Below are 14,264 nucleotides of genomic sequence, written 5' to 3'. Positions count from 1 at the left end.
GACTATCGTTCACTTTATTTAAAAGATTCCATTACACGGGGGTTTTGCCGAGAGACTTGCGCACGCTAGCGCGAATGACAACACACGCTAAATGGGAGAGAGAGAGAAAATCGCGATCGCCGCGAACTAACTGCTCGCACGCAACAATTAATTTCCTCACGCACGTTGCGCGTGATCGCACGCTATCAACAATAATAAAGGGAAGGTGCACCTACCGCGAGAACGATGAGGATACGGTGGCCAACCGTATCCGATATACGCGTCGCTAACTTGTTGCTCCGCCACTCGCCGCACTCCTCTGTTATTACTGCTGTTGTTGCCGCTGCTACGATTGCTGCTATTGCTGTTGTTGCTGTTGCTGCTGCCGCTGTTACTGCTATTGCTGCTGTTGCTGCACCCAGCACACCGCACTACTGTCCTCGCCTCTAACTTCGCACCACCAAACGAAAACGCGATAACGACTCGGAAAAGGGTTAGCTACGATGCAGGCGGACTGAGTGACACAGTCATACTGCCCGTTGAACTCTCCCCTCCCGGTCATTGCCCCTACGCGCTCTCTCTCTCGCGAACCGATCGCGGCTCCTCTCGTTCAGCCGCTTATTAACCTCGCGCGAGTCGAACGATTTTCGGTAATCGTTGCAATATATATATATATATATATATATATAGATAGATAGACAAATAGATATTTATATATACATCCATATATACATATACAAGAAGCATGCATGCTTCTCTGTGTGTACACAATTTACGACTGATAGAAACTGAACTATGTGCTATCAGCAATGCGAGCACGTGTATATTTATAAGCTATTTATAGAAGAAGGAATGTAATTCTATCAAAATCGCAAGACTACTATCAAACGTACAATTCTTGTGTATGTATATATGGGTGTATATATATATATGGGTGTATATATATATATATATATATATATATATATAAACACGTTTCACATGTTAAAACTATAATTATCAATGTTTTGGGCAAAAAAAAAACGAAAAATCGATATTTTATCACCAAAACGTAAAAGTACGCGATCACTCCTATACCAATTTAAAGGTCTTGTAATGCTTAATCTATCATAAAAATTTGAAAAAAAAAACGATGGCTTTTTTGAGAAAATTGAGTTTGAAATTTTTTCGAAAAATTGAGTTTTTCCCGCCAATTTTCAATATTTTTTTATTCTGCATGGCGCATTCGAAAGAGTATAAGAAATACAGTAAAATAAGCTATAAATAACATATTAAGTAAAAAAATTAGAAAATATAGAGCATTTTTTTAAATTTTAATATTTGATTTTTAGAAAATTTATTTTTTAACCACTTTTTTAAAATACTCGTAAAAAATGATGTAGAGGTCTAATCGAAAAAAAAAATACGTGTCGGCTTATTTTTGAAGTAGAATAACATATTCCACAGCCGAGTCAATCGGAGATATCATTGCCGTAGGCCTGCCCGATCTGAAATGGATCCGGTCCTATGTAACTGAAATATAGTTAATCTTAACCCATCACTAATTGCTTTATAAACTAAAAACGATAATTACAATATGAACAATAATTTTTAATTATCCGTATTTAATAATAATATATTACATCCAATTTTATAGAAAAATATTAGCAAATTTGCAATCATATAACTATTATGTCACTAAGCAAGCATGGTTTCATTAACGAAGCGGTTCGCAGTCGCCTAAACTACTTTAATATTGTAAAACAATTTATTAAATAATGGTTTGACTTAAAAAGTATGCCATATTCACTTAATAATAAAAAAATTGATCGCGTCGATAATTTTTTTAAAGTCAAAACTGTCCCTAGTAAGCTTATACGAAACTCTCATTCTGTACGAGATATAAAATATTGGAAAGCAAAATAATATCAAAATTGGATTTATACTATAGTACAGTTGTTCGTTTTATGATTTCTCGTCTGATGCTACGCTATTCATTAGTCTTATCTAATTAGAGCTTACTATATTCTATTACAAAATAATATAAGTCCAAACCAAATTTGTGAAGCACATCATTTACAAACGATATTCGTTACTCTAACAAAATTTTATTATTCAAGAAGTACAATAACCTTCAATATACATCAGCAACTCCATACGGCACAAAGCGTTATAAATTAGGGCCCTTTGTACTGTTACTCTGCGTATGGGTTTTAAAAATGGAAACGGATATATTGTGAAATTGGTACATACTATGAAAGGTATTCAATATCAAATCGCATTCTACCAAATTTATGTTACAAAACAACTTGAATTCACAAATTGTTAGCTATGTTTGGTATTTAGAAACTAGAGAGTGTGCAAAAGTATTAACTACTATGTGATGCTGGAGAGGTGACGAAAAAATAATAGCAGGAATTTCCTCGGCGTTGTCCGCTTCTCGAAATCCAGAGCGGCGGCGGGCGCGCGTGCATACGCAGTGGCGATTAAGAATCGGGGGGGGGGGGATTAGAATCAAGAGTCAAGTCAAATTCTAGATGCAGCTTTTATTCGTACATCATGGGTGTGTTGGGCGCCAGCTACCGTCCTCGCTTTAGGAGAACAGGTAACGTCGTCAAGGGTTGACTCACTGAAGTATGCGCGAACGTGGGGAAGGCGATGGGAAAGAAGAGCGATCTGCAAGCTGCTCTTTATGGCTGCTGCTGTTGCTGCCGCCGTTGTCGCTGATGCTGCTGCTACTGCTTCTTGTTGGGCTCTCGATAGTTACCCTATCGGCTCGTTCTCGGCCCGCGTCGGCCACCTGTGATTATTACGCGAGGGTAGGAGACGCAAAAGAACTATCGAACGAGCGGCGATGAGGTTAACAGAGAAATAACGGGGGATGGCTCGGCTAGCTGTTTCAAAAAAGGTGGATATGTCATGAGTGGGTTCCTGTTCAGAATCGGGTAGTTGGAATGACTCCTTCAAAGTTTTAGCGAGTAGTCTTATGGGTACTCAGAAGTGTTGAACGTAATGGCGTACGATTGCGATATCGATATACTAACGTATGCTAGCCTGTCCCTCCTACGCGGCAATCTGATCGCCAAAGCTACGAAGGAGAGGTGAATTATAGGTTACGCAAAAAAGGAAACGCTGATTGTCAAGAAAAGTCTATTTATTCAATAAAGTCAAAATAAAATAAAATCTTACTAAGCTGTCTGCCCAAAGTCAAGCTCTATGATTTTCTCAGTATTTCGATGCCTATTTTCCCAAGTTGGTCGTTCAAGGTCAAGCTGTTATTTTCATCGAACTATTGCTATGCTTTTTGCAACTTGTGGGTCCAAGGTCAAGCTATGCTACATTCCAAATTGCTGCTATGCTTCCCTACTAACCTCTATGCCATGGTCAAGCTACTCAATATTTTTATCCATTGCTATTGTTCTAACCTATTAGTCTGCTCAATGCTAATTTGCTCTATTTATTGCTATTGTCCTAATCTACTCGTTTGTCCAATGCCAATTTAATCTATTCCTACAATTACTATTCCGTTATTTTATTAGACGACGCGGAGGCAACCTAACTATCCGTACCGACGTTATTCCCATTTGCAGCACACGAGTCGTTTCTTATTAATAACCGCAACGTGATCACAGCCCGTATTTGTGATAGATACAGATCAGGTCGGTTGATCGATCAGAGAACACTTGAGAATAAAGGCGACAACTATTCACGCACTGTAGATCAGCCGTGGGTTCGGGTTGATCGAAATGAAGCGAATCCACGAGGACTAAGCTATTTCGCGCACTTCTCCGTTCACGATTCAAATGTAAGGTGTATCCACAAGTGCCGTGAAGTTGTCGGTCCGGAGGGCTATCGCTCTTTGTCTCTCTCTCTCTCTCTCTCTCTCTCTCTCTCTCACTCTCTCTCTCTCTCTCTCTCTCTCGTTGTCAATTGTGGCACTTAATAAAGACACTCTAACAGCTTACTCTCTCCTTGAATGCGTCTGTTCTCGGCTACGGCTTCCAAGATAACAGGCCACGACTAGCACGGCGTCGTTTCGCGTCCCTTCAATTATCTCTCCTATTTTCTTGCAGATTTTGATCCAATTGGTAGCAGGTGTCGTCAACCCGATCATCAGCGCCGTCTATTTTGTTATTTTTTTCCACGTAATTTTGCTAGTGGTTAGTTAAGTAGCGTCAGCTTACTCCTATTCGTTAATATACCCCTATCTCTATTATTATTGGCTAGGCGAGAGTGCGCACGTCGATCGGTCTAGCGTTACCCGCACCGTTATCATCTAGCCTTTACTTTCTTATGCTCATTAACCCTACCGCTCATCCCTACTTAGTATCGGTATCCCCTCTGTACCCACTCTACTGGTCGCCTCGCTCTCACTCATGCTCTTACTCTCTCTCTCTCTTCCCGATCTCTCTGACTCATGCTCGTTGCCGATCGCGTCGCAATATGGCCGTCCCGTTGCCACTCTTCGTAACTACTCCTCAGTGCTTGGAACTTCCACATCCTCTAATTTCCTGAGGAAGCGTCGGCCCGAGTTCCTGTGTGTGAAAGTGTGTGTGCGGGATTTGGGTAAGGATGGTACGCATCAGTCGGGCGGATCCTGAGAGGTCGTGATTCACGAGGTTTTGAAGCGGAAAAGAAGCGTATTTTCGGAATCGGGAGTAGTATAGAAAATAGCGGGCACGCCGTTTTCTAGTGATAACGCATTATCACAACTAATATTGAAAGATATTTTGGAAAATACACTCATCCAATACACGAGTGGAAAAGAAGACTGAATCTATCTAATACAGCTAGAGTTTACCAGAAACTAGTAAAAATGGATTACGTAAATTTGTCTTGCAATACTATAAGAGTACGGTCAAACAATTTTTTCGCAAAGATAATTGACAATAGTTATGTACAAATTTTTTTTTTATTATTGATATTGATTGCAAAGGCAGGAGTACACTGTATGTAAAGTAGTCGAAGTTTAGATATTTGTGATAACAAAGAATTGAACCAATTTCAGATAAAAAGGATAACAACTATTAGTCAAGAATTACGAGTTATGGATACTAACACATATAGAATTTACGTTTACATAAATTGTAATAGTGGAAGATTCTTATGTTCTGTACCAAATAAGTACTCTTATGAAACGTTTCTGAATTATTCATAAATATTATATGATGAAATTCATTTTCGGAGTATTTAAATGAAAACTTTAAATAAATTAATATGCTCTTCTCAACTTCGTAAATAAATATGTATTAATAGTCTACTTAATAAATATGAATTATTCCATATGTAAATTAATCTTGTAATTATCTTATAATTAATATTTACTCATGATAATGATAAATAAGTAAAAAAATGGAGAAAACCTTAAATATGAATTTCATGCGTATTCATCCTGTCATAACCTTATACACTACATGAATAACGTTCTTTTATTGTCGGAAAATGACTCCCTCAAAAAGAACCTCATTCGCTGTAAATAACGTTATTCATCGCAAAAAATCACGTCATTATTTGAAAAATGATGTTATCAGCTGAAAAAAATTACATTATCAAATGTTCCAAATCGTAACATTAAATAACGTTAGTTTTTACAATAGGATGAAAAGTCCAGCCGCTAACACTGGAACAAAAGGCTTCTACCTTATCAACTACATTTTTTTCAACTTCACGACTGTAAGCCTGGCTAGCTCACACTCATGTAACCTTTTTCGATCTATCATTCCATTTCACATTGCAACTCTCACGACGAATGGAATACAGAGACAAATATTTTTATAACAGGAATCTGAACTTATAAATTAATTGTGTATATTTCAAATGTATAAAAGCTGACTTATCACTCAATCTTTTAAGAACTGTCGTTGGTTTTTGTTTTACAAATTTCAATGATAATAATAATGGTAATAACATTCACATTCTTAATCAAATTAATAATAATATACTACACTATTACTTTCAATAGTAATAGTTAATAGTATTTTTACTTTAGAATTATTAGTACTTGTTTAATTACTTGTTCTTCTCAACAGTTACTAATATTGAATTCATAAATATGTATAACATAATTATTTTACTCAAATTATACATAAAGTTTATTCAATGAATTTGATGTTGTCTATATAGCAAAACGTCATCGTCATAGTATTTCCGGACAAATGAATTACTTCAAGCTTATGGGTTACAATATCAATAAAAAGCTCACTGGCTCAACCAACAGTCTCTTTAGTACCGCTGTTATTAGTGGATCATCAAGCGCACCGAATCTTAAAGATATGGTACAGCATCATGCTTCGGCTATTGCTGGTAAGTCATTAAATAAAAATTTGTTTAATTTATTACCATAACGTGACCAAGTTGTGACGTAAGAAGCAACTTTACTAGTGTGTCCGTGATCACAGATAAAAATTATTTAAAAGAGGAATCTGGAAGATAAATATTTTGTAAGTACTAGAGGAATTATTAGTAGCTCTACCAATAAAAGTAAGAATGAGAAAAATGGAATACCTGCAAGAATACAATCAAATAATCTTACACAGTTCCATTAATATAAATATATGAATCTTTTTCGTATAATCGTAACGTTTCAATATATAAGATTCATATGTGAAACAAAAGTTGGGCATCAATTTGGCTTTAGCATCGTTAACCATCCGCATTAAGAGATGAATGCGTACGTGAGTCGCTGAAATCTACCGCTGGTTTAATGGATCAGCGGCCACTAACTTAACCTTATGAGGTAGGAATAAGTAGCAAACATCAATTTCTTTTCCAAATCGCTCAAGGATTTAAGTACACATACCCACACACTCCCTCCCACAAACTTTTGGATACCTAACATAAAAATCGGCAGAGTTAAAAAGTGTTATTACTCAACAACCAAAAGTAAGATGTGAAAACTTTTCAAAAATGCTATTGCAGACTTCCAAAACATCAAATATCACATCAAAAGATTTAATTTGACTTTGACCCCTTGAGTGGCAATGGTTTTCTAACTTTCCGTGCCCAAAGTGGTAGCCGCAAATATTACATTTAATTAATTAAAATTGGTATTTCTAGAGGTTATTTAGTCCGCTGAAATCACTCTCGTCGTTATTTTTTATCTAATTTATTCCAATGGGGTCAAAAATAAAGAATGTAAATAGGGGTTGAAAGGATAATTTTTAATTTTTCATAAAAATAAATTTTTTTTCGGGTTTTTATAGTTACTCACTCAAATATATTAATATGTTCAGTGAAATAACAATTAGAGTAGAAATTTTCTTATCTAAATTAGAATAGAAGTTTTAAGATAGAAAGTTTGCATAAAATGAAAAACTACAAGTCTTACTTTCATTTTATTGGAATTTGTTATTCAGAGAAGTATTCTTTGCAATTACACAAGAGATCCTAAACATATATATGGAAATAATTTTTGACTTCAAACTTTGTTTTCAACCTCTATTTTTGACTCCACTAGACTTTTCTGTAACAAAAGAAATCTCTTCATATAATAACAGACCATAAAAATACTAAAACCAAAAAAAAAAAATTTTTACACAAAAATAAAAATTTAACTTTCAACTATTATTTTCAGCTCCATCAGACTTTTTTGTAGCAATAAGAAATTTTTGAATTTAAGAAACTATAAAAACATCGAAATCAAGATAAAATTTTTTTTTCGTGAAAATATAGGAAATTATCTCATCTTCCCTATTTTTCACCCAGTAGGAACTTCGTAGGCCAAAACTAACGACGGAGATCGAATCCAAGACCACAAAAACATTTATATACGGAGTTTAGTGATGTTTCATGGAGAATTATTAAAGTAATTTCGATTTATACATATGTGATTCACTGCCACTCAAGGGGTTAACAGGCTGCAGATGTAGATCTTGTAGGCATGAAAAAAACTGTTAGCAGACTCGAAAGAATCTAACGAACATCTAACACGAATATATACAAAAATAAACGAGATAGAAAGAAATTTTAGAAAGAAAAAAGATGTATTTTTATATATAGAAGAAAGATCTGCAGTTTAAATATAATTTTGAGAAAAAAAATTTTTTTTGGATTCAATTCAAATCTTGCACGTTTAGGTTAAAATATCTCAAAAACTTGACATGGTAAAACAATTCTACGACCGGAATTGAATTCTGCAAGATCTGGTAATCCGAGACACGGTGCGGATATCATGAGTGACTTAAGTTTGGCGAAAGCTTGTTCATGATCTGATCCCAACATGTATTCGCACTTTTTCCCAGTTAGTTTCATTAACGGTTGAGCGTGTATGGCGAAATCACTCAAGAAGCGGCGATACCATGAAACAAGCCCTATAAAAGTACGCAGCCATCGTATGTATCCTGATCGGGGGTACTCCACGATAGAGCGCAACTTTTCAGGGTCGGGTCTGATTCCTTCTCGGATAATCAGCAAACCTACATACGAGGGTGGTCCGATAAGTACTTAGTCTCACCGCTCGATGGTGCCACTCTCGCAAAAGAAATATTCTATCACGTAGTACAACCTTCTCGATGGTTACTGTCAAGATTTTAGCCGGATCGGAGTGGTAGTTTATTTTTGAAAGCGTGTGAAAGCAAGTGTGTCCGTTGATTTTTTGAAAAATAGAAAAAAAGCAGTATCGGTCGGTGATTCGATTCTTGTTTTTGGAAGGAAAATCGCGCAGCGAAATCAAAAAGCGCTTAGATGCTGTGTACGGTGACTCTTCTCCTTCGATGGCGACCGTCAAAAATTGGTTTAACGAGTTTCAACGTGGTCGCACGTCGATTTTTGAAGAGCCATGTCCAGGTGCTCCGAAAACGGCTACCACAGAGGATAACGTGACAAAAATTCACGATCTCGTATTGGCAGATCGACGGTTGAAGGTGCGCGAGATAGCTAAGATCGTAGGCATCTCAAAAGACCGCGTGGGATCATGTCCTGCATGAAATTTTGGGCATGAGAAAGTTGTCGGCGCGATGGGTGCCGCGTTTGCTCACTCCGGTCAACAAGCGCAACCGTGAGACAATTTCAGAGCAATGTCTGACGCTGTTTAAGCGCAATCCGAATGAGTTTCTGCGTCGTTTTATGACAGTCGACGAAACATGGATCCACTGGTATACACCAGAGACCAAGGAACAGTCGAAACAGTGGATTTTACCCGGCGAAAGTACTCCGAAGAAGGCGAAGACTGCCCCATCGGCCGGAAAGGTGATGGCCACCGTTTTCTGGGATTCACAAGGTGTGATCTACATCGACTACCTGGAGAGGGGCAAAACGGTCACAGGGCTGTACTATGCCGAATTATTGGGCCGATTCGACGTCGAATTGCAGAAAAGACGGCCCCATTTGGCGAAGAAAAAAATGCTCTTCCACCATGACAACGCACCGGCTCACACCTCCGCCGTCGCCATGGCCAAATTGGTCGAATTAGGCTACGAACTGCTGCCCCATCCACCGTATTCTCCAGATTTAGCCCCGTGCGACTTCTTTTTGTTTCCAAACTTGAAAAAGTCACTCGCCGGGCAGAAATTTGAGTCGAATGAGGAGGTAATCGCTGCCACGGAAGTCTACTTTTTAGACCTCGAGGAAACGTATTTTTCAGACGGGTTAAAGAAGTTGGAGCATCGCTGGGCCAAGTGTATCGAACTAAAAGAAGACTATGTTGTAAAATAAAATGCCACTTTTCCAAAATTTTCGTTTTTCTTTTGTAGGCTAAGTACTTATCGGACCACTCTCGTACTTAGCCTCCGGCTTGCAGAAGATGCTCTTCTCTCGATTATTCGAGAGTCCGGCTTGGCTTAACCTATCCAACACGGTTCTAAGATGCCGTAGGTGATCTTCAAATTTGGACAATACTACGATGATATCGTCGAAATAGGTGGGGGTGAAATCGCCGAGCTCAGATCTGATCACGCTGTCTATCAACCGTTGGAAGGTGGCGCCGGCATACGAGAGACCGAATGGCATTCGCACGAACTGGAAGTACCCCAATCCTGGCACGGTAAAGGCAGTGATGGGTCGAGATTTGGGTTTGAGTGGTATCTGGTGATACGCGCTACTAAGATCGAGCGTGGAGATATAGCGTGCATTTCGCAAACGTCTCAATATATCCTGCATGAATGGTAAGGAGTACGCGTTTGGCTCGGTGACCTTGTTGTCCTTCCGAAAGTCTCTACAAAATCGGTACGAGCCATCATTACCACCGGGCTTGACCAGCCGCCATTTGCCGGTTCAATCACCCCTTGGGCCAACATTTCCTTTAGCGATCTATGCATTTCTTGCTCGACCTTGGGTGACACTGGGTAATATCGCTGCTTGATCCGTTTCGTATCACCGACTCGAATCTCATGCTCAATTCCTGCCGCACATCCCAATCCCGCGGGGGCCTGCGATAAGGCCTCGTTGATGGTCTTCTGTAATACTGCCTATTGAGAGGCCGTTACTTCGGCTAGTCCGATAGTAGCTAATCTCGGACCAGCTCTAAACTAGCTGCCTCTAGTTTCATTTTTGATTGCGATTTCTTGAGCAATAACGTATTATCGTCAGAATCAAGAACCGCCCTAAACAATCGAACAAAATTTACTCCTAGAATACATTTATCGACGAGGATTGGGAGTATAGCTACCCTCGTCGGCATTGTCATATCACCTACGGTGAATGGCAACATCGTATGACCGACGATTGTCAGTTTTCGTCAATCTGGCAGTCCTGGTTTACCCGCGTGGGTGGTATCCAACCTGATGCCTAGCACGGACGCTATCTGCAGAGCATTACTTCCCATTGCTGTGGTGGAAGCTCCCGGATTATAGAGAGCCCTTATTTGGAAGTCTCCTATTTTCACCGGTAGCTACCAGCGCGTTTTCTGTTTCGGGGAATATATCGAAACTGTTTCAGCGACTCCACAGTCTTGCTCTTGGCACACCATAGCGCTAGCTACTGTGTTCTTGCGCGATAAAGTGACGTCGACATTCGTTCGAACCACCTCGGTTCGGACTATCGGAGGTCCTTCGGGAGTATAGCTTGACGGTTTATCTGCCGTTACCAGCGCCTCCGAGAGCGTGGGCAATTCACTCTCCACCACCTCGGCCGGTATATGGTCCTGGGCTTTACTATCGTCAATACTCCCCTTCTTTTTACCGACGTTTTCATAAGTAACATAATCATAGCAATTCTCGCTCTCATTGCTCAACGCATTCGTTACTACCAGTACTGATTGTGTTGGCGAGGGCCGCGAAGTTTCATTCACGGGGTTCATTTCAAGAGACGAAGGAGTGGGGTCAATCCCTCCTAACCACTCCTTTCCTCGTTTCCCTTATTACATTGGAGATAGTACTTTTTACTGTACCCCAGCAATCCACATTGAATACATTTGAGTGGCTTGGAGAAATCTCTTTCCCGCTTTCAAGGAGCTTCTTGCTTCTTAGCGCGGTCTTCCGGGATCGAGTTTCTCCTAACAAAGTTGTGTTTTATCCCTTCTGATACTTCTTTTAGGGATAATAGCACTTGGTTCAGTAAATCAACTTGCGGAGTTTTCTTATCGCTATCAACCGCTTCAATGTTCGGACCAGGCGTCGCCCCTGATGCCATCAGTGTATAGATGACCTGGTGCGTTACTTTTTCCAGTACCTTCTCTATACGATCTAACCGATCACTTATCTCCGGCTTATCGTTGGATATTGCTGCTACCTTGCTTTTGCGGCCCTTGCTTCCATCGGTGTGAGGGTGGTATGCTAACTCCGGATACAGAGTCGATTGGGAGTCAGGTACCACCCGTTCCACCTTTCTTTTGTTCAAGGTGTTCTGCGCCGCCGTAGCTAACGTATTCAGAACGCGTATGGAATTTACTTCAGGCCTACGCACTTGGTTCTAAATATCGATGAGGAGGTTAGCGTGTAACAGATCCAATTGGCGCTCATGCGCTATCTGTGGATTCAGTCGTCTCATTAGGCCCATCATGTTGGTAATGTATAGGTTAACCGATTCATCTGGGCCCTGATATCGACTTTGTACTTCCCTCATCAGTCGCTGTTGCTGTTGCACGCTGGTTCCAAACCATTTCCGTGCGTCTGCTTCAAATTCAGCGTAGGAGAGCCACTCTTCCTTCATTACCTCGTACCAGGTAAGGACGGGACCGAAGAGTAGCTCTGATACTGATAAGAGCATTTCATCCTCCGTGAGCCCGGCACCGGTCCTCAAATTGTCTAGCCTCGACAGGAAGGTGTCCACACTCGCGTTACCCTCTTCGGAAAACTTGAGTTTCCATCCCCGGACAATACGACCAACATCCCTTGTAGTCGACCGAGGATTTGTCGTCTGTTGAGGTGACCACGTGCTCGGCGTGTGATTATCTAATTCAGCATTAACCCCATTAAATTGATGCTGTCCACCCTCTTCGAAGGGAGCGTCCGGCGAGGGGGTCCTGCCGGTGGCCCCCATGGGCCTCTGTCCGGGTCCAGCTGGAATACTTTGAGGTAATCGCGTGTCATAATGGTAGGTGAAGGTATCCTGAAACGCTACGCTTCTACGCGTGTTTTCTTGTTGCCTTAATTCACTTGAATGGCTAGCCTCATCTTGCTGTGCATTTCTATTTTCGGCATTTTCCAATATACTTATTCTGGCGGATAAGTCATCAAGCTGGTTCTTAACATTGCTGCAATTACTATATATCTTGTCTAACACCTTTGTTAGACTTTATATGTTGACTCTTAGCGAGTCTAGCAGCTCGAGCTTCTTCTCATTCTCTCTGGACCGGAAAATGAGGTCCTTAATCATTACGGCGAACGCAGGCGCAAATTGAAACTGGCTGCCATCATTAGCCGTTATTCGTGTCAACGAATCATTATCATGCGGCATTTTTCCAACCTCCTGGAAACGGTCTCTCATCACCCCTCTTGTTAAGTACCTTCGCCCGCTCTTTTATCGGACACCAGACCGATAGCAAGGTTATCCGAGGTACCAAAGGTGCTTGAGAGGCTCGTTCACGCACAATTATCGTTATATTTAGACCGCTACAAGCTACGTGACCCACGACAGCCCGATTTTGTGAGGTTTCACAACACTCAGACTGCACTCCTGGGTGTCTTGATGGCATCCGCAGGGCCATTAAGAATCGTAAAATCATAATCCTCGTCCTGCTGGACTTTTCTAAGGCTTTTGACGTCACCCCCCATGGTCGTCTGATGGTCAAGCTCAGGAACCTGTGCCTGTCTGACACTGTCTTGAGCTGGTTCTTTAGCTATCTGACTGACAGGTTTCAGGCCGTTTTAAGGTAGGACGGCAGGGTGTCAGACTGGCTCCGGGTTGTTACTGGAGTGCCGCAGGGTAGTATTCCGGGACCATTGCTATTCGTAATTTATATCTCGGACCTGCCCTTTATCCTCTCCTTCATGAATTATATGCTTTACGTCGACGACACGCAAGTTTACCTTCACTGTCATCCCGGCGGCCTTGAGGCAATAAATATTCTCACCTTTTACCAATCAAATACGTTTATTATAAAATCGCTACCTTGAGCGATGACGAACAGAACAATCTATCAAACCTTAACCTAATACACAATAACTTCTTATCAACTAAATGAGATGACCGGCACGTGAGCGCCTTGCCATCTCACAACCGGCTCGATACACAATAAAGAAAGAAAACTTAACCACTAGTTCAGCTGTGCCGGCCCGCGAGAGCCTGGCACAGCGCACAAGTCGCGAATAGCCAAAAAGAGTTAAACCGATTAAGAAAGAGAAACGAGAAGTGAGAGTATGATCTGTTAATTGGCGAAGTCCACTGGGCTGGCACGTTGATTTTCTTTCTGCCGGCTGGTGACTTCCTCGGATATGGCGTGACTGGTGAACAAAGTGCCGCTCTCGAGAATACTCTGCTGGTGCGTTAGCTAGTATGCTCTCGCTCGCGGGGCCACTTCCTTAATACTCGCGAGAAACGATGCAATAGTGCGTGAGAGACTGCTTCTCACGCCCTCCCCACTCACTTGCCTAATCGGCTGCACGCGGCACCCCCAAGCGTGGCCAATGTCGCGCGCCTAGCCGCACTATAGCTGCACTCTTTCTCTCTCTCTCTCTCTCTCACTCTCACTTTCGGTGACTGACGAGAGCGCATGTTGTTGCGCGCTCCTGCCTACTAATACTGCTGCTGCTCTCTCTTTCTTTCTTGATGAAGAGAGAAACCGATGCTGAAACAAAAGACTGGCATCAGGCTCAAAACATACGTGCGCCATATGCCCGCCATGAGCCCTTGCCGATGTCGGAGAGAGAGAAGGGACGCACGGTGTAGGCCATGACCAACCTACAGCGTTACATTACAACAATAAACAATAA

General features: G+C 41.0%; 1 protein-coding gene across 2 annotated transcripts in view; it reads left to right on the top strand.

Moving 5' to 3' along the window:
- LOC131675479 (inositol hexakisphosphate and diphosphoinositol-pentakisphosphate kinase-like) overlaps positions 1-14,264 on the top strand; it is a 376,646-nt gene that overhangs the window by 152,231 nt on the left and 210,151 nt on the right. For both annotated transcript variants that reach the window (XM_058954475.1, XM_058954476.1), the window contains exon 8: positions 6,082-6,261. In XM_058954475.1, coding sequence (XP_058810458.1) covers positions 6,082-6,261 — 180 coding nt within the window. The remainder of the gene's footprint in view (positions 1-6,081; positions 6,262-14,264) is intronic.

Source organism: Phymastichus coffea, unplaced genomic scaffold (assembly GCF_024137745.1).
Source record: "Phymastichus coffea isolate CEN01 unplaced genomic scaffold, Cenicafe_Pcof_1.1 PCOF00023, whole genome shotgun sequence".
Taxonomy (NCBI): Eukaryota; Metazoa; Arthropoda; class Insecta; order Hymenoptera; family Eulophidae; genus Phymastichus; species Phymastichus coffea.
The sequence above is the reverse complement of the archived record's forward strand: the minus strand, read 5'-3'. Positions and strand labels throughout refer to the sequence as shown.